Genomic DNA, 23,893 nt, shown 5'->3' on the forward strand with positions numbered 1-23,893 from the left:
GATTTCTCCCTGCAGCTCAGCGCCAGCCGCCGGTCCCCAGCCCAGCCAAGTCAGCGCTCTGATACTGTTTGCCATTTTCCCACAAAAGCCCCCAAAGACTGCATCTCACAAATCAATGGTAAGCTTTTTGGCTGGCTAGACCTCTGCCGTGTCAGAGAGGAAATAGCCAGGACAATAAATACTATCAGCAGTGAATATGATTAGTCCAATACAGTGGAGGTTTAGACCTCTTCTCCCTATAGAGGGGTGTACAGGAAGGGGAATGCCCAGATGTGGTAGTATTGGTCTGTGTTTCGGAGGAGGCTGTGTGTGAGTGTGTGTGCGCGTGCATGTCCTACGTGCAAGTGTGTGTTTGAGTGAGTGAGATTGTGCATGTATGTTTTCAGGTGGTTTGTCACTGCCACTAAGTGCTCCTTTAAGGTCCTCTGGTGGTTCTCTAGTGCTGCTCAGCCCAGATCAAGCTTATTACACACTCTGAAATGGGGATCGATTTCTGGGGCCGGACTCCTCCTGTGGGTGTCTCCGCCTAAAGAGCCCTCAAGTTAAAGTCTGTGATTTGGGCCTCTCTCTCTCTCTCTCTAATATGCAACTGCGGTTTCATTTTGTACCCTCCCTCACTGACATTTTAAATGGCATTTTATTGAATTCATTATTAGTGTGCTGTGGACATTATTTGTTTAGCCAAGTCAACGCTGCCCTTCAGAAAGAATTAAAGTAGGTCTTCACTTCAGACCAGACAACCAGACAAAAGTTGAGGTCCAAAAGGCTTCTACTGCCAAGCCTCCTGAACAGCTAATCAAAGCAATACCCAGACCCCTCTTTTACACTGCTGCTACTCTCTGTTTATAATCTATGCATAGTTACTTTAACTTTTAACTAGGCAAGCCAGTTAAGAACAAATTCTTATTTACAATGACGGCCTAGGAACAGTGGGTTAACTGCCTTGTTCAGGGGCAGAACGACAGATTTTTACCTTGTCAGCTCGGGGATTTGATCTAGCAACCTTTCGGTTACTGGCCCAACGCTCTAACCACTAGGCTACCTGTCGCCCCTAATTACCTCAATTACATTGACTCTGTACCGGTCCCCCCTGAATATAGCCTCACTTGTTATTTTACTGCTGCTGTTCAATTATTTGTTACTTTATTTTCTATTTTTTTACTTATGTTTTTTAACACTTTTCGTCTTAACTTCTTAAAGCATTGTTGGTTAAGGGCTTGTAAGTAAGCATTTCACTATAAGGTTGTATTCGGCGCATGTGACAAATACAATTTGATTTGATTTGAAAAGCTCCTTGCATTGATTTCTTCTCTGAAATAACAGGGATTACAAAGACAGGCCAGACCGACAACCCTCTGCACCTGGTCTGACGCCTTATCCTCACGACTGAAGATAATAGTCTCTCTGATAGGTGGACGGCATATTAATAGCAAGACTGTCAGACATAGTTATCACGTAGAGGACGGGCAGCACTTGTCAAAGAAGAGTGGCATCAACAATCATGTGGGCTGAGTGAGTACATAAAGAAACACTATCCATGTTTCCATTGGCTTGACACAGAATTTCAAGCAAGCTTCACAGAGAAATACAATCAGATTCTATTCAAGTGGCCTCACGTTGAACAAACAAGGGAACATATTTCATCACACGTTACGATTTTCTTCACATAGAAACTGTTTTGATGGATTGATCAGCAAACTTTGGCAAGACAGAAATAACCAGTGTTTGAGGAGCCCAACAGACCATCCTCTCATAGAGGGGTTGTATAACAGTTTCATTTTTACAGCAGTTGTATAACGAAGCATTTTGCTCCTTAGTTCGACACAATCCTATTTAGCTGGAGGTGTTGTAGCAAAATCCATAGCATTGCTTGCTTTCCCTGTGCAGAAGGAGCATCCACCACCCACTCTGTCCTATCTCTACCCATTCAGGAATCACTTTAATCCTGATCAGCCAGCCACACAGCACAGAGACACTAATCTGGCTGTCTGCTTTTCACCGTGACCGGCAGTCAAGCTGCAGTCTCTTAAACACAGTTGATCTAAACAAAGGCGCTAGGCAGCTGTAAATACAGTATACCAGTTCTAGCTACATGCCCTCTACCATAGAGAGGTAATATCAAGAAAGAGAAGCAAGTTCCCCAAAAGTACTGCATCATGGGTGAGGACTGGAGTAATCTACAGTTATCCGCCATGTATTTAAGTTCTCCCAGAACTGTATCCTATGCAGCGCATTCGTGTCAGGTTTGATTTATGACAAGCTTATCTGGCTCAAGGGGGGGGTGTTAAGAGGGAAGAGCGAGGGAAGGAGGGGAATGAGACAGTTGGGAAAGGAGGGTACGGTTAAAAGTGTCACAGCTATTTTAAGTGGTGCAAAACTTCATGAAAAATGGCATTTGCGATGCCTTCTCGCTGCATATTCCAGTGTGTTTTCAAATTTCAAAAAGTTCTCCTAACATCATGTCTGTTAGCTTTTGTCACATTTGTGTGAAGGGAAGCTGCCCTCGCTTTTAACACACCCAAAAGTTCCTTGTCTTTTCTTCTGCGCTCCAGCCAACTCTTTTATCAGTGCTAATTGAGCTTCTGAACTTCACAACACAACATACAGTACCCATACCAGGGGTACGTGCTTCATCGAGCTGCCGTTGAAAAACAAGAAAGGAGCATCGGAATTCTCCGGCCTTAGTAAAATATGTTGTTCTGTTCTCGAAGAGACAGAAGTGTGTCTGTACGCATGTGTGTTTGCGTATCGCTGCCCACATAACAACCCATCCAACTGTACTTCTATGTTTGTGGCTGTAATACAAGAGGAGTAAGGCGAAGTTGGGGGCGGAGGGGCTGGAACCAAAGTGCTGCGCGTCGCCATGGAAACAGAAGCTGAGCGATAAGCCGCACTTAGAGTGTTAAAGCGCTTTACAGCCATATTTCTGTTTATGGAAACGCTACGGGACCAGCTAGCAGCCATTGATCAAGCTGTGAACAGCTCTACCACTGAACTGATCACATTGTGCCAGGAGAACCATATCTCAATCTGTCTCACATGCTCACACATTTGGCCTAGCAATAATGAGACGATAAACTTGATTGATAAACTGCTGAGAAAGAAAGTTATGTGGCTTTTATTTCAGTAAGTCAGTGATGAGGCTATTGAACAATTGACAAGCTAAAAGTTCACAGAAAGGAGACGTCATTATCCTGAATATGTGAAGAAAAATGGAACTCCCTGAAACAGTTATAAACGACATCATTATATGGCATAGTTGGAATGTCTCTTGTGGTTGCTCATAATATTCCTCATCTTTTAACCCATAAGAGTCTAAGCCCTGTCTAAGCTGGGGGAGGGGTTCTACTAAGCTATATGGAATTGTTTTAAGAAGGTCATACCAAGGATCATTTTGCTATTTTATTTTGAATTTCAAGACCCCTTGAAGTATCCCAAAAATATATTTAAAAAATCTTTGATAAAATGTTTTATTTGACCTTACTTCTATTAGCCCATACAAACGCATTGAATAACAGATTCACTACATGGAACAACAGATAATCCCACATAAAAAAATCTAAAGGAAGTTTGTTCTGAAGTGTATGTCCTATATCTGAGAGATACAAGAAAGATCAGGAATTATATATATTTTTTCTACATGTGCTTAACCCCTATATATATATATATATATATATATATACACTGCCCCAAAAAATAAAGGGAACACAAACAACACAATGTAACTCCAAGTCAATCACACTTCTGTGAAATCAAATTGTCCACTTAAGAAGCAACACTGATTGACAATACATTTCACATGCTGTTGTGCAAATGGAATAGACAACAGGTGGAAATTATAGCCAATTAGCAAGACACCCCCAATAAAGGAGTGGTTATGCAGGTGGTAACCACAGACAACTTCTTAGTTCCTATGCTTCCTGGCTGATGTTTTGGTCACTTTTGAATGCTGGCGGTGCTTTCACTCTAATGGTAGCATGAGACGGAGTCTACAACCCACACAAGTGGCTCAGGTAGTGCAGCTCATCCAGGATGGCACATCAATGCGAGCTGTGGCAAGAAGGTTTGCTGTGTCTGTCTGCATAGTGTCCGGAGCATGGAGGCGCTACCAGGAGACAGGCCAGTACATCAGGAGACGTGGAGGAGGCCGTAGGAGGGCAACAACCCAGCAGCAGGACCGCTACCTCCGCCTTTGTGCAAGGAGGAGCAGGAGAAGCACTGCCAGAGCCCTGCAAAATGACCTCCAGCAGGCCACAAATGTGCATGTGTCTGCTCAAACGGTCAGAAACAGACTCCATGAGGGTGGTATGAGGGCCCGACGTCCACAGGTGGGGGTTGTGCTTACAGCCCAACACCGTGCAGGACGTTTGGCATTTGCCAGAGAACACCAAGATTGGCAAATTTGCCACCGGTGCCCTGTGCTCTTCACAGATGAAAGCACTGAGCATGTGACAGACGTGACAGAGTCTGGAGACGCCTTGTAGAACGTTCTGCTGCCTGCAACATCCTCCAGCATGACCGGTTTGGCGGCGGGTCAGTCATGGTGTGGCATTTCTTTAGGGGGCCGCACAGCCCTCCATGTGCTTGCCAGAGGTAGCCTGACTGCCATTAGGTACCGAGATGAGATCCTCAGACCCCTTGTGAGACCATATGCTGGTGCGGTTGGCCCTGGGTTCCTCCTAATGCAAGACAATGCTAGGCCTCATGTGGCTGGAGTGTGTCAGCAGTTCCTGCAAGAGGAAGGCATTGATGCTATGGACTGGCCCGCCCGTTCCCCAGACCTGAATCCAATTGAGCACATCTGGGACATCATGTCTCGCTCCATCCACCAACGCCACGTTGCACCACAGACTATCCAGGAGTTGGCGGATGCTTTAGTCCAGGTCTGGGAGGAGATCCCTCAGGAGACCATCCGCCACCTCATCAGGAGCATGCCCAGGCGTTGTAGGGAGGTCATACAGGCACGTGGAGGCCACACACACTACTGAGCCTCATTTTGACTTGTTTTAAGGACATTACAAAGTTGGATCAGCCTGTAGTGTGGTTTTCCACTTTAATTTTGAGTGTGACTCCAAATCCAGACCTCCATGGGTTGATAAATTGGATTTCCATTGATTATTTTTGTGTGATTTTGTTGTCAGCACATTCAACTATGTAAAGAAAAAAGTATTTAATAAGATTATTTCTTTCATTCAGATCTAGGATGTGTTGTTTAAGTGTTCCCTTTATTTTTTTGAGCAGTATATATATATTACATTTACATAAGTATTCAGACCCTTTACTCAGTACTTTGTTGAAGCACCCTTTGCAGCAATTACAGCCTCGAGTCTTCTTGGGTATGATGCTACAAGCTTGGCACACCTGTATTTGGGAAGTTTCTCCAATTCTTCTTTGCAGATCCTCTCAAGCTCTGTCAGGTTGGATGGGGAGCGTCGCTGCACAGCTATTTTACAATCTCTCCAGAGATGTTAGATCAGATTTAAGTCCGGGCTCTGGCTGGGCCACTCAAGGACAATCAGAGACTTGTCCCGAAGCCACTCCTGCGTTGTCCCGAAGCCACTCCTGCGTTGTCTTGGCTGTGTGCTTAGGGTCGTTGTCCTGCTGGAAGATGAACATTTGCCCCAGTCTGAGTTACTGAGAGCTCTGGAGCGGGTTTTCATCAAGGATCTCTCTGTCTTTGCTCCGTTCATCTTTGCCTCAATCCTGACTAGTCTCACAGTCCCTACTGCTGAAAAACATTCCCACAGCATGATGCTGCCACCATCATGCTTCACTGTAGGAATGGTGCCAGGTTTCCTCTAGACGTGACGCTTAGCATTCAAGCCAAAGAGTTTAATGTTGGTTTCATCAGACCAGAGAATCTTGTTTATCATGGTCTAAGAGTCTTTAGGTGCCTTTTTGCATTCTCCAAGCAGGCTGTCATGTGCCTTTTACTGAGGAGGGGCTTCCGTCTGGCCGCTCTACCATAAAGGCCTGATTGGTGGGGTGCTGCAGAGATGGTTGTCCTTCTGGAAGGTTCTCCCATCTCCACAGAGGAACTCTAGAGCTCTGGCAGAGTGACCATCGGGTTCTTGGTCACCTCCCTGACCAAGGTCCTTTCTCCCCCGATTGCTCAGTTTGGACTGGGGGCCAGCTCTAGGAAGATTTTTGGTGGTTCCAAACTTTTTCAGTCTAAGAATGACGGAGGCCACTGTGCTCTTGGGGACCTTCAATGCTGCAGACATTTGTTGGTACCCAGATCTTTGTACCTTGACACAATCCTGTCTCAGAGCTCTATGGACAATTCCTTCGACCTCATGGCTTGGCAAAACAGTCTTTTTGAAATGTTTGCATTATGGGTTATTGTGTGTAGATTGCTGAGGGTAATCTTTTAAAATCCATTTTAGATTAAGGCTGTAACATAACAAAATGTCGAAAAAGGGGTCTGAATACTTTCGGAAGGCATTGTATACTTCCATTCAACTGGTACCGGGGGACCTTCAGATGAGTCTTGTGAAGCCTGTGGGTGTCCTAGAGCAAAACAACCAACACTGTACTGTACATGTTCGAGAGAGTTTCATCTCTCCATCTCTTCATCTCTCCAGAGGGGTCATAATAGTTTGTAGGCCAAACTGCTCGGACGCTACAGACAAGCTACAGACAAGCTACAGACAAGCTACAGGCGATTTTGTGAGAAGACTGACTTTTGGGATGTCTCATGGTCTGACAAACACTGCTCTAGCTCTGTCACCTTTCACCGCAGATGCGTAAGTGCGACATAGGTGGATGCGGTGGATTGAGATGCATTCAAAGAAAAAAAACAGATTTCTCTAGTTTAAACTAACAGATTGTTATGGGGCTTTTTGTATTATGCTAATTCGATTTCCGCAGGGGCGAGGACATTGATCTATTCAAGTTATTCAATGAATCGCAATTCCACAAGAACGAATCCTTCATATTTTTTCTTCATAGCCCAGAATTTCTTCAAAGTAAAAGTAATTTTTTCAGTGTAACAGCTACAAATAGAGCATGGACTGTCATTAATGTAGAGGAAGTCATGTTGCCTGGAATAATAACATATTAATAGGGAAACACTTTAGCTGGATAAAGGACATTAGGCATACTAAAGAGACAGAACGGAAGCCATTACAGAGGGGCTAGAGTAACTAAACTGAATGTGGCACTAGCAGTGCTTTGATGTGATAATGATGTTCTATCTAACATTTTTACATACAGTATGCTATTTACTTGGTGTATTTAGAAACCGCATGGCAAAATTGTTACTTAATAAATACAGTTGGTTTCTTTGAGATTCATTAATCAACAGTGCAGTTCAAGAAGAGTTAAGAAAATATTTACCAAATAAACTAAAGTAAAAAATAATAAAAATGAACACAATAACATAACAATAACAAGGCTATATACGGGAGGTACCGGTACCAAGTCAGTGTGCGGGGGTACAGGTTGGAGGTAATTTGTACATGTAGGTAGGGGTGAAGTGACTATGCATAGATAATAAACAGAGAGTAGCAGCAGTGTACAAAACAAATGGAGGGGGGTCAATGTAATAGTCCGGTGGCCACTTGATTAGTTGTTCAGCAGTCTTATGGCTTGGGGATAGAAGCTGTTAAGGAGCCTTTTGGTCCAAGATTTGGTGCTCTGGTACTGCTTGCCATGCGGTAGCAGAGAAAACTGTCTATGACTTGGGTGACTGGAGTCTCTGACAATTTTATGGGCTTTCCTCTGATACCGCCTATTATATAGGTCCTGGATTGCAGGAAGCTTGGCCCCAGTGATGTACTGGGCCGTACGCACTACCCTCTGTAGCGCCTTACGGTCAGATGCCGAGCAGTTGCCATACCAGGCGGTGATGCAACCGGTCAGGATGCTCTCGATGGTATAACTTTTTGAGGATCTGGGGACCCATGCCAAATCTTTTCAGTCTCCTGAGGGGGAAAGGTTTTGTCGTGCCCTGTTCACGACTGTCTTGGTGAGTTTGGACCATGATAGATTGTTGGTGATGTGGACACCAAAGAACTTGAAACTCTCGACCCGCTCCACTACAGCCCCGTTGATGTTAATGTGGGCCTGTTCAGCCCGCCTTTTCCTGTAGTCCACGATCAGCTCCTTTGTCTTGCTCACATTGAGGGAGAGGTTGTTGTCCTGGCACCACACTGCCAGTTCTCTGACCTCCTCCATATAGGCTGTCTCATCGTTGTTAGTGATCAGACCTACTACCTTTGTGTCATCAGCAAACGTAATGGTGGTGTTGGAGTCGTGTTTCCAGTTGAAGAGGGAGGTGAGTCCTTAACTTAGTGATGAGCTTCGTGGGCACTATGGTGTTGAACGCTGAGCTGTAGTCAATGAACAGCGTTCTCACATAGGTGTTCCTTTTGTCCATGTGGGAAAGGTCAGTGTGGAGTGCGATTGAGATTGTGTCATCTGTGGATCTGTTGGGGCGGTATGCGAATTGGAGTGTGTCTAGGGTATCCGGGAGGATGCTGTTGATGTGGGCCATAACCAGCCTTTCAAAGATCTTCATGGCTAGTGACGTGAGTGCTTCGAGGCAGTAATCATTTATGCAGGTTACCTTTGCTTCCTTGGGCACAGGGACTATGGTGGTCTGTTGAAACATGTAGGTATTACAGACTCAGTCAGGGAGAGCTTGAAAATGTCAGTGAAGACACTTGCCAGTTGGTCCGCGCATTCTTTGAGTACATGTCCTGGTAATCCATCTGGCCCCACGGCTTTGTGAATGTTGACCTGTTTAAAGCTCTTGCTCACATCAGCTACTGAGAGCGTTATCACACAGTCATCCAGAACAGCTGTTGCTCTCGTGCATGCTTCAGTGTTGCTTGCCTTGAAGCGAGCATAAAAGGTATTTAGCTGGTCTGGTAGGCTCAGGTCACTGGGCAGCCCGCGTCTGGGTTTCCCTATGTAGTCCGTAATAGTTTTCAATCCCTGCCACATCCGACGAGCGTCAGAGACGGTGTAGTAGGATTCAATATTAATCCTGTATTGATGCTTTGCTTGTTTGATGGTTCGTCTGAGGGCATAGCGGGATTTCTTATAGGCGTCCGGATTAGTGTCCCGCTCCTTGAAAGCAGCAGCTCTCGCCTTTAGTTCGATGCGGATGTTGCCTGTAATCCATGGCTTCTGGTTGGGATATGTATGTACGGTGACTGTGGGGATGATGTTGTCGATGCACTTATTGATGAAGCCGATGACTGAGGTGGTATACACGTGGCGAAGAATAGGGCCCACCTGGCCTGATGCGGGTTCAGCCTCTGCTCGAATATACTGTAGGTTCCGGTGTTCCGTCCAAACAAGGAATGGGTGTTGAGCACCCTCCAGCCCGTGCTTTCAGCGCCTTCTTGATGGCCAGCAACTCACGATCCCCCACGTCATAATTCCGCTCCGCATGAGACAGCTTCCGTGAGTAGAAGGCGCATGGATGGAGTTTAGGCAGCGATCCAATGCGTTGGGACATAACAAACCCTACTCCAACTTCGGAGGTGTCCACATCCACGATGAAGGGCAGAGACGGGTCAGAACAGGTGCATTCGTAAAACGTTCCTTGAGTGCACGGAAGGCTTCGTTGGCCTCCTCAGTCCAGCGCAGCTGTCTAGGACCTCCCTTCAGGAGGGAGGTGAGAGGGGCTACCACTGTGCTGAAACCCCTAATGAAGCGCCTGAAATAGTTGGCAAAACTTAGGAAGCATTGCAGCGCCTTTATGTTGGATGGAACAGGCCACGACCGTACTGCACTGACCCTCTGCTCTTCCATCTCCACTCCCACCGTGGATATCCGACAGCCCAGGAAGAAGACCGCCTGCTGAAAGAAAAGGCACTTCTCCGCCTTGGCATACAGGTGATGCCCTATCAGCCTCTCCAAAATGGACCTGCTATGAGAGACATGTTGCTCACGTGTAGTGGAGTGCACCAAGATGTTGTCTATGTACACCACTACACAGTGACCCAACATGTCTCTAAATACCTCATTAATGAAGGGTTGAAACACAGAGGGTGCATTTTTCAGGCCGTAGGGCATTACCTTGTATTTGTAGTGCCCGGTGCTGAAGGCGGTCTTCCTTTCATCCCCCTCTCTGATGCGCACCAGGTTGTAGGTACTGCGTAAATCCTATTTGGTAAAGTACTGAGCACCGTGCATCTGTTCGATCACAGTGGGTATGAGAGGCAGGGGATAACTGAATTTAACAGTTTCCTTATTCAGTGTCAGGTAATCGAAACAGGGGCGGAGACCTCTGTCCTTTTTCTTTACGAAAAAGAAGCTGGAGGAGGCCGGAGAGGTGGACAAGAGCAAGCGCCTCCTGGAAGTACACCTCCTGGAAGTAGACTTCGGTTTCTGCATGCGAGAGAGGGTAGATGTGCCCCGCGGGAGGGTAGAACCAAGCAGTAGGTCGATAGTGCAGTCCCATGGGCGATGAGGGGCAGGCACGTGGCACGAGTCTTTGAAAAAGCCACCTGTAGGTCCCAGTACTCCTCCGGGATAGGGACGTGGGTGGCCTGGTCCGGACTTTCCAAGGAGGTGGCACTGATAGACACAGAGAGACACTTCTGACACTCCTTCAAACAACCCAACAACCTCCTCTCTGTCCACGATATCCTGGGGTTATGGAACTGTAACCAGAGAAAACCTAAAACTATGGGGTGTGCAGGAGAGTCTAAGATGAGGAAGGTGATGTGGTTGTGAGCAACCGTGAGGAAAATGGGAATTGTGGTCTGGCACACCAGTCCTGTTCCTAGGGGACGGTTGTCTAGGGCATGGACTGGGATAGGGGGTTGTAAAAGGACTAGAGGAAGTGTATATAAAAGTGGGACGAAACCCAAAGTGGAAAATAATAAAGTACTTAAGTAATAAAGATTCCTCTCGGGAAAACAAGGAACATTTACAATGACTGACAAAGACAAATGACAGAGGGAGTATATATACAGTGATGGAGTGGGGATTGGAACCAGGTGTGTGTAATGATGACGAGACAAGTCCGGGGTTGATGAGTGAAGGGCGTTTGCCAGCAGCAGGTTCGGCAGCAGCTAGAAGGCCGGTGACGCCAAATGTCTGCGCTGGATAGGAGGGGGAGCCAAAGTGAAGGCTGGTGTGATGGGCTATTTTGCTTCCACTGGCCTGGGCCCTTGTTAAGGTCAACAGCATCATGAACTTTACCCAGTACCAGGACATTGTAGCCAAAAACCTGATTGACAGGGGGCTGCAACTTGGCTGCAATGTAGGGGAGTAGTGAACTACATGAAGTTCAACTAGTAATTAAGGTACAGCACATTTTGCCAGGGGTACAACTTAGGTTTAAGAAGTTGGAGGCACATTCCTTTCCTTATTTATCCAGTCAGATAAAACCTAGTTTTTGTGTTTAATAGGCTAAATTGCACATTCTGTTAACATCTGACTCCAGAGTGTTCTGTTCTTGCAATTAGTAGTCAATGAAATTTCAAATATGATAATTTTTCACTAAGTAGTTTGGATGTAGTGAACTACTTTTTTAAAGTAGCTTTAGTTAAAAGCTATATTTTTCTTAAGGATAACTTTAGTGTAGCTTAACTTCTTCCAGTGTGAAGTAATTGGTAGCTTGGTAAAATACAGTGCAATGGGAAAGTATTCAGACCAGTGGCGACCAGTTGGCATGTTTTTTTTGGGGAGCTTTTCTGTTTTGCATGTTATTTTGGCATTAATACGTGTCACATACATACATATATATATATATATACACATATATATATATATATATATATATATATATATATATATATAAAATTGAGTTAATAAAGCCGCATACAAGCATGGTCTCTTTTTGTTTTCTTGAGTAAGGCAGCTCCAAAATGCAGGTGTTTCAGCCTAGCTCAGTGCTTTCTGTGGTGGTGGGGCAAGCCAGCAGAAAATACAGAGCGTTGCGCCGTGATTGGCTCAGTGTTCTGTTACTCATGGGGACTCAACATCACCCTCAAGTATAAGGGTAGAGCTAGTAAATTCAAGCGCCATGGGTGAAGTCATAGAGTTACATTAGAAGTTCCCATCCAAGAAGGCTCAAGGTCATTGGCCACAGATAAAATGACATCAAATCACATTATATCTACAGTAGCTTTGATTGGACTGATCATGTCAACATCATACTTTCAAAATCTTAGCTAGCAGTCATCATGAATCAAGTCGACAATCTACTAGCGAATCCTTTTAAATCCTTGTCATATGAAGAGAAATAAAGAAGAGAAATTATAGATAAAACGTATCGGTGCTCATCGGCAATTGGACATAAACATTACACAACAAGTAGAAAATCCCAAATTCAACAATGAGTGGTTCTGAAGGAATCAGTATGGCTAACTGCAAGCATTGCAAAGCAATCATTAGCCTTCTATTCAGTGGAGTGGCTGTGTGGTCCCAAGTCTAAGATGAAGGGTCTCTTTTCCTAGTTTAAAATGATAAACATTCAACATTGGCCATGCTGTCAATGAAGCATGATTTGTGCTGTGCTCAAAACAACTTAACTTGGAACAGTAAAATCGGACTTTAGTGAGTTCAAGACAACTGGGAACTTGGGAAAAACGTTTTGAACTTTCATCCAACTCGGAAATGTAAATTCGGAACTCGGGCCTCTTTCTAGAGCTATGACCTGAAGATCACTGACGTCATCATGATTCAACTTATTTTCTTTCTTTGAGTTCCCAGTTGTCTTGAAAGCACCATAAATCCAGATAATGCCACACTTTGACGACAAAGTTTGATGACAAAATTTGCCCACGAGGGGCTGCCGCGCCACCTTCCTGTTCAAGTGAGCACAGCACAACAAGGTGAGTCCGAAAATGTATTGAATGCTGCTTAATAATTATGTAATATGCCAGGGAGATATGTATACTGTAGCTAAGAAAGTAATACTAAGTGTATGTTGTGTAGTAAGCTGTTAGTAGCCCATGTGCCTCACCCTAATAATTTGGTCTATTTTCACCTCCTAATTTTGCCTACTGTTCTGACATGTAGCCTATAACCTGTTTTTGAGAAATGTAATCATCAAATATTGTAAGAGCTTTCATTGTCTGCTTTTATGCCCCCTTTATTTATCCTACAGTTCAGACTTGGTGTACAGGGAGAACACTGTAAGAACGGCCCGTGTTCTGAATTCTGTTGCTGTACATTTCAAAAGTGCTGAACAAATAGTTATATTGACTACGTCTGTCCTAGCTCGCTCATTAATGTCTTAATCGAAATTACAGATTGCCTCTTATCCGCTTGTCGTCCCCTTATGCCATAGTTTGTACATCTCAATTATCAGTAGAAACCACATTTGTTTAAGCAGGTCAGCCATATCAGCTATGTTTTTCTAAAGGCAGTAAATGAGGCTCCGCTGATAGCCAGGGGTAGCAGTGGTAAGGTGTTGGGACTCCTTATGTAGGCCCTAACAGTTTGTGGGCACCGTTTGTCACCGTTATAGTTCAATTAATGCATTGTTTAGTGTTGTGTAGTGGCTTTGCTGGCATGCATCCCACATTTATTTATTTTTACCCCACCAAAATGTACAGTTGAAGTGGGAATTTTACATACACCTTAGCCAAATACATTTAAACTCAGTTTTTCCACAATTCCTGACATTTAATCCTAGTAACAATTCCCTGTCTTAGGTCAGTTAGGATCACGACTTTATCTTACGAATGTGAAATGTCAGAATAATAGTAGAGAGAATGATTTATTCCAGCTTTCATTTATTTCATCACATTCCCAGTGGGTCAGAAGTTTACAGTCAATTAGTATTTGGTAGCATTGCCTTTAAATTGTTTAATTTGGGTCAAATGTTTTGGGTAGCCTTCCAAAAGCTTCCCACAATAAGTTGGGTGAATTTTGGCCCATTCCTCCTGACAGAGCTGGTGTAACTGAGTCAGGTTTGTAGCCCTTCTTGCTCGCACACGCTTTTTCAGTTCTGCCCACAAATTTTCTATAGGATTGAGGTCAGGGCTTTGTGATGGCCACTCCAATACCTTGACTTTGTTGTCCTTAAGCCATTTTGCCACAACTTTGGAAGTATGCTTGGGGTCATTGTCCATTTGGAAGACCGAGTTGCGACCAAGCTTTAACTTCCTGACTGATGTCTTGAGGTGTTGCTTCAATATATCCACATCATTTTCCTCCCTCATGATGCCATCTATTTTGTGAGGTGCACCAGTAATTTACTGGAATTTTCCAAGCTGTTTAGAGGCACAGTCAATGTAAACTTCTGACCCACTGGAATTGTGATACAGTGAATTATAACTGAAATAATATGTCTGTAAACAATTGTTGGAAAAATGACTTGTGTCATGCACAAAGTAGATGTCCTAACCGACTTGCCAAAACTATAGTTTGTTAACAAGAAATGTGTAGAGTGGTTGAAAAACAAGTTTTAATGACTCCAACCTAAGTGTATGTAAACTTCCGAATTCAACTGTATGTCATAACAGGTGTAAATATATGGGTCATGACAGTCTTATGACAGGTTATGACCAATCAAATGTATTTATAAAGACCTTCTTACATCAGCTGATGTCACAAAGTGCTGTACAGAAACCCAGCCTAAAACCCCAAACAGCAAGCAATGCAGGTGTAGAAGCACGGTGGCTAGGAAAAACTCCCTGGAAAGGCCAGAACCTAGGGTGAAACCTTGAGAGGAACCAGGCCTCTTCTGGCTGTGCCGGGTGGAGATTATAACAGAACATGGCCAAGATGTTCAAATGTTCATAGATGACCAGCAGGGTCAAATAATAATAATAATTCTATGGCAAAGATACTTATATGTCTCCCCTTTCATCTGTGTCTAGTGTTAGCTAGTTACTGGCTAGCTAGATCTTCAACAAGCATGGAACAAAAGGGGGGGAGTTTCATTCAATACTCTGATGCAGTTGTCATGTGCTGCTGTGAATTGCAACACAAGCGACATGCCAAACGGGAGATGTAAACAGAAAAAGTACATCATTCCTGCAATTTCAATGTTGTTTGAGTTGCTTTGTTTATCACCACATTTGCTACAACACTGCATCCAAGTTTATAGAAATAGGTGTTTTATGAATATAAGCTCCCCACCAACTCGGCCTGTCTTTTCAAACTTCTAGTAGTTAGCCATGAGAGAAAAAGTACTTTCTCAAATTTTTTGCATTTCTATCCCACCAAAAATATTATCGTGATATTTTAGTCACTCAAAAGCCGATTTTACATGGGACTCAGAATGACTGTTCTGGACCTTTAAGATGGTGGCATGGATCGTTCTGTTCTGCTCAGCTCGAGATGAAGAGCGGAAGAATTCAAGTGATGAATCTGAGCCTCAGTGTTATCAGCTGTGAAAGGTGGGGTTTACACAGCAAGGCACGGTTTTCATTTGCCTTGTCAGGCGTGATTTTAAGTTCTTCAGTTCAGCTTCCCATAATGTGTTGTACCGAGAGTACTGACTGAGAGGGAACTAAAGCTGGCAAAAGATTTGCTGTGATTAATTGCAAATTCTGAATTTGCACGTATTTAGCTGTAATTTGAAGTGTAGGAAATATGAGTATTTACTCACCAATGTAACAACACAGTGTGGTCAAAGATTTTATTGTAGTCACGATCTGGCTACTTCAAAGTAAACAGTTATGTTTTTGGGTTATTACATATTTATTAACTTATTCAGATATCTTCTAAACTACCCACAATGCGCTATTTCTCAACGTCATATGGAGGATCTACTCCATGCTACCAAGTTTGTATGCTAGCTCGGTAGCTAGCTCAAGCTCTTCACGGACTTTGTGACTGTGTTAACTAATGGGAACCCGTTAGCATGGCAGGCTCTGGTGCCTTCTTGCTGTGGGCTCAAAATGAAAGAAAAATCCTACGTGCCTGCTCTAATTGTGTAGTACCTCGTCTGTTTTGCTTTTTGTTTTCTCAACTTTTTTCATGTTCGCTGTGAAATTGGCTACGGGACTTTTTCCACCTTCCACCCAGCTGACTGACATCTGGAATCTATCCATTTCGGATTTTTCTCGCTATATAGCTATTGGATTTCCCTGACTCTTCCTCAGTCCAGTGAAGCGCCCGCCTCCCCCTCGCTTTGGTAGCTCTCAGCTTGGACTCTTTTAAAAAGGATGGGCCTGCACTCTACCATCGAATGGGCCCCGGTCATCAATCTGTAAGTCTCTGCTTGCGCTTTGCTTTTATTTGCGGTTATGTTTCAGTTGTGTTCTAGCTGGTCTCCAGTAGTTGCCGACCATAACCTTGGTGGTTGGCTAGGCTAATAGCAAGTTGGCTAAAAAGCGAACATTAGCTGGCTGGCTAAGATAACTTCATAAATATAACATTCTTTGATAACTGGTTAGATGGCATTATGTATTTCCAAAACTTTGGTTTACTTTAATGTAGCTATAAGGTAGGTGTTGATAGCAACTGGCTGACTTATTCAGTGCTACATTATAAGGAATAGGCTGGCTTGCCGGGTCCTCGATATTACACCGCAACCCGGAAAAACATTTTCTGACATGACATTCAGATTGCTGATTGGTTTTATATAATAAAAACTTTAGGAGAGTGATGTGTAACTTTGCATTGGGACTTTTGTTGTGTACACTAATGCAAATCCATACAGTATGTTATGTTTATGCTACCTACCCTTTAAGATTGATACAAAAAGCATTACAAGAATATTGACGCCTTGATCTTGCCCAAAGTAACATTAAACAAAATGTGGTAAATTGATAATCACACTTTCTTTTACCTCAATGTCAACCTGTTTTGACATTGCATTGTTGTTTTTAGCTGTATACAGTAGATTATCTATTTGAGATGTTTTCAGTGTATTTTGAATGCTTTCAGACAATGTGATTAATCGCAATTAAGAAAATAAGTGCACAAAAATGTTAAATAGTTATACCAATCACAGATACCAATACTATACATTTTAGTGTCAAATTAAAATGTTTATTTTTTTACCAATGTAACAGGACTAAACTAGGAGATGTTTATAACCAACACTCACTTGACATGTACAGACTTTGGCTAGCTCCACAGTTTGAATCCACCCCCTCAGTCAATTACTGACAAAGTAGAAAAGTTGTCTGCATTGACTTAAGTAAAATTACTCAGCAATTTAACAATTAACAGCACTTAACATCCTTCTTCATAGAAACAGCACTAACATTAACAAGGACACCTTTCTCTCTGCTGCTATATGTAAGGCTACGTCTTTACAATATAGAATATGTAATTGCACTTTCAACTAAGATTCAATATATTTAGGTGACAAGGGAAAACCTACGGTGATTGCATGTATATCAATAAGCATTATTATAGTGAGAAATGCTTTAAGAAGTGGTAACTAATTACTGCATACAGTACGAGCGCGATGGGCAGCGTGAGAGTGTCTGGGGCTACAGAACAGACAGAGCATTGTGAGCGCCTAAGAGATGATGGTCTTCAACCAATAACTGATTGGGCAACACTGGAGAGCCACAAACGATCACAATCAAGTGGCAGGGAAAAATACATGATATGCTATTTAGCGTCCTAATATATTACCACGCAGGGAGATAGGTCAAGGGGAATACTCTTATCCCCCCCCCCATTTTATTAGAATTTTTTTTTCTTTTCATACAAGGGTACATTTATTTTCCCCTAGTATATTTTTTGTCAGAGCTACGCAACAAAAAAGCATGAGATTTATTTTACTACACAACTGACCGTCATAGTAAGTTCAGTTCCCAGTTGAGTACAGTCTATTTTGCATTTAAACCCCAAATAACGGAATAGTCTAAATCAACAAATAGTCGTTGGTAGCCCTCCGGGAACCAACGAACAGTCTGATATGAGTCGTTGCACAGTGCGATGATTTCATAAGCGCTGCCTGCCAGCCCACCATTCTGTTTCTCCGATCCTCCTAGGAGACACTTGAGATGGTGCCAGCCCTGAGATGGGTGGAGCTTTCCGTCATGTGGCTTTGGAACAAACCATATACTCGCCCATAGCTCCACCCATGACGGGATGCACACAGCCTTGATTGAGTCACTGACCAGAGATCCCAAATGCCCTCCTGACCTCCCACCAACACTCCCTGGTTCATCTTCCAGACTAGCCCCTCTCTCTCCCTCTCTCTCAATTTCCTTCCTTTCTCTCTCTCTCCCTCCCTCAGAAGAAGGAGGTGTCGGATGAGAAGGCCCCAGCCAGCCTGAAGTCTTCTCTCATCAGGACACAGAAGAGACGCTGGGGGAGGGCCTTGGAGTAGGGCGCGGGCCGCGGGACACACGTACGCAGCAGGATCTCACGCCCTGCAGGGGGAGGGAAGTCTGGCACACTGGCACCTCCCATTGGCTTTTTGTCATCAGCTCCACCCCCACGTCCTGTGTCTTCATCCAATGGAGCCAAAAGGGCAGCCTGTGGGGGGCGAGGCAGACAGATGGGAGGAGTCAACAGCTGCGTTTAGACAAGACAGCTCAATTCTAATACCACTAATTGGTATTTTGACCAATCAGATCAGCTCTGAAAATGATCTGATGGGATTGGTCAAAAGACCAATTAGTGGAAAAAAGACCAGAATTAGGCTGCCTGTCTAAATGCAACCAAAGTGGCTAAAATTCAGGCTGGCACAAAATGGAGAATGCAGGGCCCAACACACGTTAGACTTTCTATAAAAGCCCAATAAAATGTGGAAACTGGAACACAATATATTTTTAGGCAGTCTAAGCAGAACCTTAACACATACTACACTTTTACAATGTGAGTATAACAGAGTGTGACACGCGAGACTGAGAAAAACATACATACAACTCATTCTATCGCTCCATATTCTAAGTCGTTGGGGGAATGAAACAACCTTGACAGTGATCAGACCTGGCGCAAGTGAAAGCGGCTGGACTGGAAAACGACAGCAGCATGTTAACACAATCTATTTTTACTGAGCAGGAACAAATTACGTGAATTAGAAAGCTGATTACAAATTAACAAATGCCTTCCCACATCTCCCAAACTATTGTCTAAGGCGAGGAAAGGAGAACACATTTAATGGATTGGAGCGATTCGGTGTGTGCTTCCAGATCAATGTATGCATTTGTTTTCAGTGGGGCACAGCATAGCCCTGGAGGGATGGCAACACAAGAAAGCTACGTGACGCTAAGATCTAAAGCCAAAAGGGATCAAACACATCACAGCAACCTCCAATACTTACATAGTAAACTAGCAGGCTAAAACTAGTATATAACTAACCAGATAGAAAAGAGCAACCTACCACTCCTAAGTGTACATTCTAAACAGCAGGATACCGCTAACCTACTGTAAATGTATACACAGTGTACAAAACATTAGGAACAAATTCCTAATATTGAGTTGCACCCCATTTTGCCCTCAGAACAGCCTCAATTCGTCAGGGCATGGACTCTACAAGGTGTCGAAGGCGTTCCACAGGGATGCTGGCCCTTGTTGACGGCAACGCCTCCCCAGTTGTGTCAAATTGGCTTGATGTCCTTTGGGTGGTGGACCATTCATAATCAAATCTTACTGGTCGCATCCACATATTTAGTAGATGTTATTGTGGGTGTAGCGAAATGCTTGTATTACTAGCTCCAACAGGGCACTAATATCTAACACACACAAATCTAAAAGTAAAAGAATGGAATTAAGAAATATAGAAATATTAGGACGAGCAGTGTTGGAGTCCGGAGTATAATTATATATGTACGCGATGGCATGTTTAGACATTAGGTGGATAGAATATGTAGTATATCTGAAGAATATGTAGGATTCTTGATATACATGGGAAACTGTTGAGCATGAAAAACCCAGCAGCGTTGTAGTTCTTGACAAATCGGTGCGCTTGGCACCTACTATCAAAGCCCGTTCAAAAAGGCACTTAAATCTTTTGACTTCCCCACTCACCCTCTGAATGGCACACATACATAATTCATGTCTCAATTGTCTCAAGGCTTGAAAATCCTTCTTTAACCTGTCTCCGCCCCTTCATCTACACTGATCGAAGTGGATTGAACAAGTGACATCAATAAGGGATCATACTTTAGCTTTCAGCTGGATTCACCTGGTCCGTCTATGTCATGGAAAGAGCACGTGTTCCTAATGTTTTGTGCACTCAGTGTATAGAGACATACCACTCCTTAGTAAACATAGTATACATAGTAAACCAGCAGGCTAAAACTAGTCTATTATAAACCAACCTCCACATCCACCAGAAAACACTTGTTTATCAACGCAGACCCATCAGAGAATGAGAGCAAATGGACATACAACAAAAATAATTGATTAGAGCTACACTAACAGATAGGTGGTTAGAAGAATAGATGGAAGGGAGGAGGAGAAGAAGAGGGGGAAGGTGGTTAGGTAAAAAGGTCAGGTGGGAGGTTAAAAACACGGTAAGTGGCATCGCTTTAGGAACCCTGTGCTTCTCCTTTGTGTTATGGAGGTCTGGAAATTGCAGCGGTTCACTCTTCCAAACCATTACCAGAGAAATAACTGTAATCTTTGTCTGTATCCCTCCCTCAGCTAGCCTGAACCTCAGTGGCAGCACTGCTTTGCAGGTAGAAAGAGGGAGAAGTCATCGTCGAGAGGGGCATGGGGGGTGGATGGATGGACTGGGGGGGGGTGGAGGCAGCTAGGGTGGGGGGGGGTGAACTAGGGGTGTGAAGGGGGGATAGGGAGGGTTGCTAGTGGTTACCTCATCACTGCTGTAGTCAGCGAGCTTGACATGGGTGAGAGGCAAGCAGCGTCAGGAGACAAAAAACACAATACGATGGAGAGAACGAAAAAACATAAAATAACAAACAGAAGAACAAACAACACAAAGTCAGGTGATTAAGAGGATTAGGTTCTGCTTGAGAAGACATGACATTCATCCCACCGAACGCATCACATGCATAGCATACGCACTCAAGCCAAAGCAAGCGGCATTGCAATCAGACAACAATCAAACTAGTGCTCTAGTCTTGTACTGGTAACATGGGTAAGATGAGGGGCAGGACATCTCTCCTCCCTTCTGTGTCTCTCTTTCCCAAGAAACTCACCTCATTTGATTGGCTGATGATTTCATCTGATTTACATGTGCTTGGGATAATTACTAGCTTTCTTTTGAGAGCTTGGCAAAACACAGGCTGTAATTTAACACTCCGACATCTTGCTGGGTGAAAGAAAAAAAAAAGTGATTGAGGGAGTGAGAGATTGCTGAAATCTAAGTATTTTTTCGCACCGTTTCATCCTCCAACACAAGGCACAGGGGAGAGAGCCAAGACAAGCATTCATTCCCTGTTTGCATTTTACTAGCAATTATTCTAAAGGAACAGATCTGGGGCTAGGGACTGCATCTGATGAACTCCGGGAAGAAGACACATTTATTGGCTTTAACTAACTTTCACGTTGAACAAACAAATGTATGCGTCGTTGGATGTGCCAAGACCAAACCAGGCATTGTACTTCAATGTGTTACAGCCAAGCATACACTTACTTTCATAACCAATACAGGTGCAACTACACAGCACAATGCTAGAGGTAATCTATCATTGCAAGAGCCTTTTAACTGATCATCTCAGACTATCCAGTCAGAGTATACTCAGAAAGACATGCAACACAGAATAGACAGTCATTTGGTCCAGGGGTCTCTCTCCTTGCTTGTCAAATCATATCAGACTGAATAAAACAAGACATGTGTTTAATTGTCCTAATTACCATAAGAGGGAATTACAGACCCTGGATCTTTATCTGTCAGATTGCACGAAGCCATTTCTTGACAGAAGTTTACCGTAAATTCCGGACTATAAGCCGCAACTTTTTTCCCAGGCTTTGAACCTCGCGGCTTAAACAATGCCGCGGCTAATATATGGATTTTTCCCGCTTTCAATTTTTTTTCGCAAAAAAAAAAAAACACATTCTGTGACGTGCTCAGTTTTTTGCCGGCATGAAGCTTTCATTAGACCAACGAAATTGCCGAACGGGTTAAGGTCAAACAACTTTTTTATTTACTGTTTAGATTAAATCGAGCGCTTTCAAACTTCCAATCATTCCATTTTGTCACCCTCATCATGGCAAAGACACGGAGAAATGCATATGATGCAGCTTTCAAGTTGAAGGCGATTGATCTGGCTGTTGGAAAAGGAAATAGAGCTGCTGCATGGGAGCTTGGTCTTAATGAGTCGATGATAAGACGTTGGAAACAGCAGCGTGAGGAATTGACTCAGTGCAAAAAGACAACTACCGGTAAAGCTTACTGCAAATTTTTTATTTTTTGTTACAAGCCGTGTTTCGTTAAAGCCTATTTATTTTTGTTACAAGCCGTGTTTCGTTAAAGCCTATTTATTTTTGTTACAAGCCGTGTTTCGTTAAAGCTTATTTATTTTTGTTACAAGCCGTGTTTCGTTAAAGCCTGTGTAAAGTTCATTTGTTTCAATGTACCGGTAGGCACCTGCGGCTTATAGACATGTGCTACTTATTTATGTTCAAAATATATATATATTTTTTAAATTCAGTGGATGCGGCTTATATTCAGGTGCGCTTAATAGTCCGGAAATTACGGTATATCATACTTGGTATGAGTTGCATTATGTGATATGCAAGAAGAGTGACTTAACTGAAGCAAGTAAAACGGTTTAATAAAGCGGCAAGAAGAAAGTAGTGATAAGTGAACACATTAGAACACAGTCGAGCAGCAGCATGCTTTTTGTTACTCAGGCAGCATGCCCAGGAGCCCCTCAGGGCCTGGAAGAAGAGTGGGGTTGTAGGAGGGGAATCAGTCAGGGGGAACATAACATCTCCTGCCTGGGCCGTTGGACAGACAGCAGGTGAGCCGATAGTGGTGGCGGGATATCCTGTGATGCCAGGATTTAGGAAAGGCTCCAGTGGGAGACGGTGTGTATGTTTGTACAAGTGTGTGTGTGTGTGTGTGTGTGTGTGTGTGTGTGTGTGTGTGTGTGTGTGTGTGTGTGTGTGTGTGTGTGTGTCCTGGATGGTGGTGACAGTTTGAGAAGGTGTGCTTTACCCTCTGAGCACTGACAAACAGCTTGTGGATGATGCTGCCGGCTGGGCCGCGTCCTGCTCCGATCACAGACACCTCAGGCTCCTCCAGCAGAGAGCTCACGAACCTGAGAGCGAGAAGAAGAGGAGATGGGGGAAGAGGTTCATTTCAGGGGAGCATAGTCAGAAAACACATGCAGGTATATTATATTTAAAAGACATGCAATTGTACTTTTACCAACGGAATAACGATAAGGGGTTGTAAAACTAGCTACAGTACACAACATGTGAAAACTACAGCCTTTTGGAACGCATCCCTCTCCCCCGACACAGGATCTCGGATACAAGACAGGACAGGCCGTTCATTGTTGGAGAGAAAAGGGACAGGTTAGTGGCTGCATGGTGTTCCAGGCCAGCTCTGAGTGTCCTCAAAATGAGTCTGGCACTGCCTGGTTCTACTGCCTGACTGGCTGGGCCATCAGAGGCCCCTGGGACAAATGAACACTGGGTGCCTCCCTAATATAACCCTGTCTGTCTGTATATCTATGTTTCTCTCTCTCAATGCACCTGAACCTCTGACACCGTACGTAAATACCTAGACAGACAGACACACAGACAGACACACACACACAGGTGGATCTATTCACTCCCAAGATACATACTCCAGACACACACTCACTTATTCACTCCCAAGATAGGCACACGCACACAAACACACCCACTATACTATGCTCCCTTATTACAATCTGAGCAGAGTGTGTGCCTGGGGAGAGGGTGGTGGAGTTTTAATATAGCACACAACACAGTACGTGTGTTTGCCAAACATTTATTAGCATTCCTACTCATGCGCCCCCCCCCGAGCAGGGTGTATGATGAAATAAGAGCTGGCTTGTGATATTAATAAAGCGAGAAGTACGGGATGGAAGGTACACAAGAGGTACCCACTCCAATTCAC

General features: G+C 43.8%; 1 protein-coding gene across 2 annotated transcripts in view; it reads right to left on the reverse strand.

Moving 5' to 3' along the window:
* Nucleotides 1-16,895: 16,895 nt before the first annotated feature.
* rab3gap1 (RAB3 GTPase activating protein subunit 1) overlaps nt 16,896-23,893 on the reverse strand; it is a 47,247-nt gene continuing 40,249 nt past the window's right edge. Inside the window, exons 23-25 of one of the 2 annotated variants that reach the window (XM_014173464.2) lie at nt 22,964-23,066; nt 20,654-20,677; nt 16,896-18,366 (exon numbers count right to left, since the gene is read on the reverse strand). In XM_014173464.2, the coding sequence (XP_014028939.1) occupies nt 18,121-18,366; nt 20,654-20,677; nt 22,964-23,066 (373 nt within the window). In that variant the 3' untranslated portion in view covers nt 16,896-18,120. The remainder of the gene's footprint in view (nt 18,367-20,653; nt 20,678-22,963; nt 23,067-23,893) is intronic. The other variant, XM_014173465.2, reaches the window with a different exon arrangement.

Source organism: Salmo salar, chromosome ssa25 (assembly GCF_905237065.1).
Source record: "Salmo salar chromosome ssa25, Ssal_v3.1, whole genome shotgun sequence".
Classification (NCBI taxonomy): domain Eukaryota; kingdom Metazoa; phylum Chordata; class Actinopteri; order Salmoniformes; family Salmonidae; genus Salmo; species Salmo salar.